This window comes from Merops nubicus, unplaced genomic scaffold (genome assembly GCF_000691845.1).
Source record: "Merops nubicus isolate BGI_N331 unplaced genomic scaffold, ASM69184v1 scaffold25405, whole genome shotgun sequence".
Classification (NCBI taxonomy): Eukaryota; Metazoa; Chordata; class Aves; order Coraciiformes; family Meropidae; genus Merops; species Merops nubicus.
Genome location: NW_008611972.1, coordinates 3,465 through 5,680, shown reverse-complemented (window position 1 = coordinate 5,680; position 2,216 = coordinate 3,465). Strand labels below are relative to the sequence as shown.

Genomic DNA, 2,216 nt, shown 5'->3' with positions numbered 1-2,216 from the left:
AGGAGCCGCTGCGGGTGGTGGCGAGGATGAGGACGTGGGTCTTCCTGGAGAGGTTGTAGGAGAAGGTGGGGCTCTCCTCGCACAGCCTCTCGGCCGCATCAGCGTCCTGGCTCGGGCTGCAGTTCACGGGGTTGGGGATGGGGCAGCTGTGGAAGGACTTGGCGGTGAAGGTTCGGATGGCCGTGTACTGGATCGCGATGGATGCCAAGGCTAGTAGGAGGACAGCCTTCCAGGAACATTGCATGGCTGGTCACCTTCATGGAGCTTCTTCACAGGTCGTCTCGGTGTCTGCAAGCCAAGAGAGAAGTCAGGTGTTGAGCAAGGCCTGCCAAGGAGGACCCTACAGCTAAGGGTGCCAAGAAACGCCCTCCCAATGTCTGCAATCACATGGATCCCCCTCACGCACTGCAGAGCCCCACTTCAGAGGAGAGGAACACCAGGCAGAGGCTGGCAAGCCTGGAGGGACAGCCAGGACTTCAGCCCCAGGGACTGCATTCCTTCCAGGCTGGGGGCGTGCCCCACAGCTCACCCTGAGTCCCGTGGCCCAGGTAGGGTGATATAAAAGCCTGGTGGCCACACCATCTACGTGCCTCCAACCAGCTGCTGCACACCCTCCTCCCCAGCTGCCTGGTAAATCACTTGTGACCCCATCAGCCAGAGCCTTCAACACCTAGAGCTGGAGCCGTGGCAGAGACACAGCCAGGGGATGGTGCCAAGCAGCACCTGCAGAGGTTTGTCTCCATCCATTCTGTCCAACTGGCTGCTGCCCACGCGTGGGTGAGGATGGGGAGGCTGCTGGGGTGGGGTGCTCAGAGACAGCTCAGTGTGGAGCACTGCTGCCCTGCCTGGGGGGCTGCAGCACTGCCGGGAGGGGATGTAACCCTGGTGGTGCCTCAGCACCTTCCTCCCTGTTCACCAACCAGGTAACACTCACAGACTGCCCTCCTGCTCTCCAAAGCACAGCCATGGGCTGTCACTCTCCAAGGCTGGTGGGGCTGGGCAGCAGGAGATAAGACTCATCCCAGAAACTCCAAACAAGCCAAAACTCCTGTGCAGGGGAGACAGCCCAGTATTAGCAACACCTCTGAAGCTCCCTTGCACCCACTTTTCCATCTGTTCTGTCATCCCCACGCCTTGGTGTGGTCCCTTCACCTGCACACGTGCCCCTGTAGCCACCTGCCCACCCTCCTCAGGCCCTTCTTTCCTCCAGCATCATTCCCAACGTTGCACCAAGGTGTGTTGTCCCCATCTCCTGAACACACCCTGCTCTCTGGAGAGCCCCTGTCACCCAGCGAGTGCTGCCAGGAGTGCTGCTCAGACCTGCAGATGAGTGAGAAACCTCCTTCCTTTTTCTTTTTTTTTTTTTTACTAATTATTATTTTTTATTATTTACCAGTTGCCCCATGTGAGGAAGTGGCATCTGGCCATGGGGTCAGTCACAGATGCTTGGATACTGCTGCTTCTGGTCTGGGGTTACCCACCTTGCAGAGGGGAAACCTATTTCTGTTCTGTCCCTTGGATAAAGTGGTTTTTCCAGGTTTGCTCAGTCAGGGCAGGACAGGAGGGTCCCTTCTGGCATCTCATGGCCTTGGGAATGCTTTTCTGCTCTCTAGTGCTGGCCAGCCACACTGCATCTTTCACACACAACCTCAACTTCCACTCCTTGCTGCGCTCCTAATGGATGCTGGAGCAGATGCCACTCAGATTGTCCTGGGACGTGGCAGAACTCTGCTGCCAGCTCCTCTAGCAACAGGCAACCAGAACCCAGGTGCCTCCTTGGTCCCTGTCCCTGCTGGATGGATGGCTGCGATCCTTTCAGGTCCTCCACCCACCCAGACCTGAGTGACAGCCAGGGAGGGGCAGGTTTGGGGAGAAGGCTTCCCTCCCTTCTGTCTCATCCGTGGCTTTTAAAGCCAGGCAGAGCTTCCTCCCAGCCCCCAGCCAGCTCTCTCGCCTCCTCCCATTGCTGCCTCTCCCCAGGGGGCTGTGGTTCCCACTCAGCCCAGCCAGGGGCTGGAGCATGCTGCAGGAGGATGTCTCCTACACACACATGCAGCAGGACAGCCGCTTGGGCTCCCGTCCATGCTGTGAGGGGCTCTCTTCTTAAATGGGCTTGTTCCTCTCCAAGGGGTGATTCTGGGGCCAGCCGTGCAGACCAGCAGCTGGGGCAGAAGCCGGGCCCGTGGGGGGCTGCTGGTGGAGAGTCCTGGGGGAGG

The 2,216-nt window shown here is 59.0% G+C and overlaps 1 protein-coding gene across 1 annotated transcript in view; it reads right to left on the bottom strand.

Moving 5' to 3' along the window:
- Window positions 1-244, bottom strand: part of CHST1 (carbohydrate (keratan sulfate Gal-6) sulfotransferase 1) — a 1,534-nt gene extending 1,290 nt beyond the window's left edge. Inside the window, 1 exon segment of the mRNA XM_008941413.1 lies at window positions 4-244. Within this exon segment, the coding sequence (XP_008939661.1) occupies window positions 4-244 (241 nt within the window).
- Window positions 245-2,216: the final 1,972 nt, after the last annotated feature.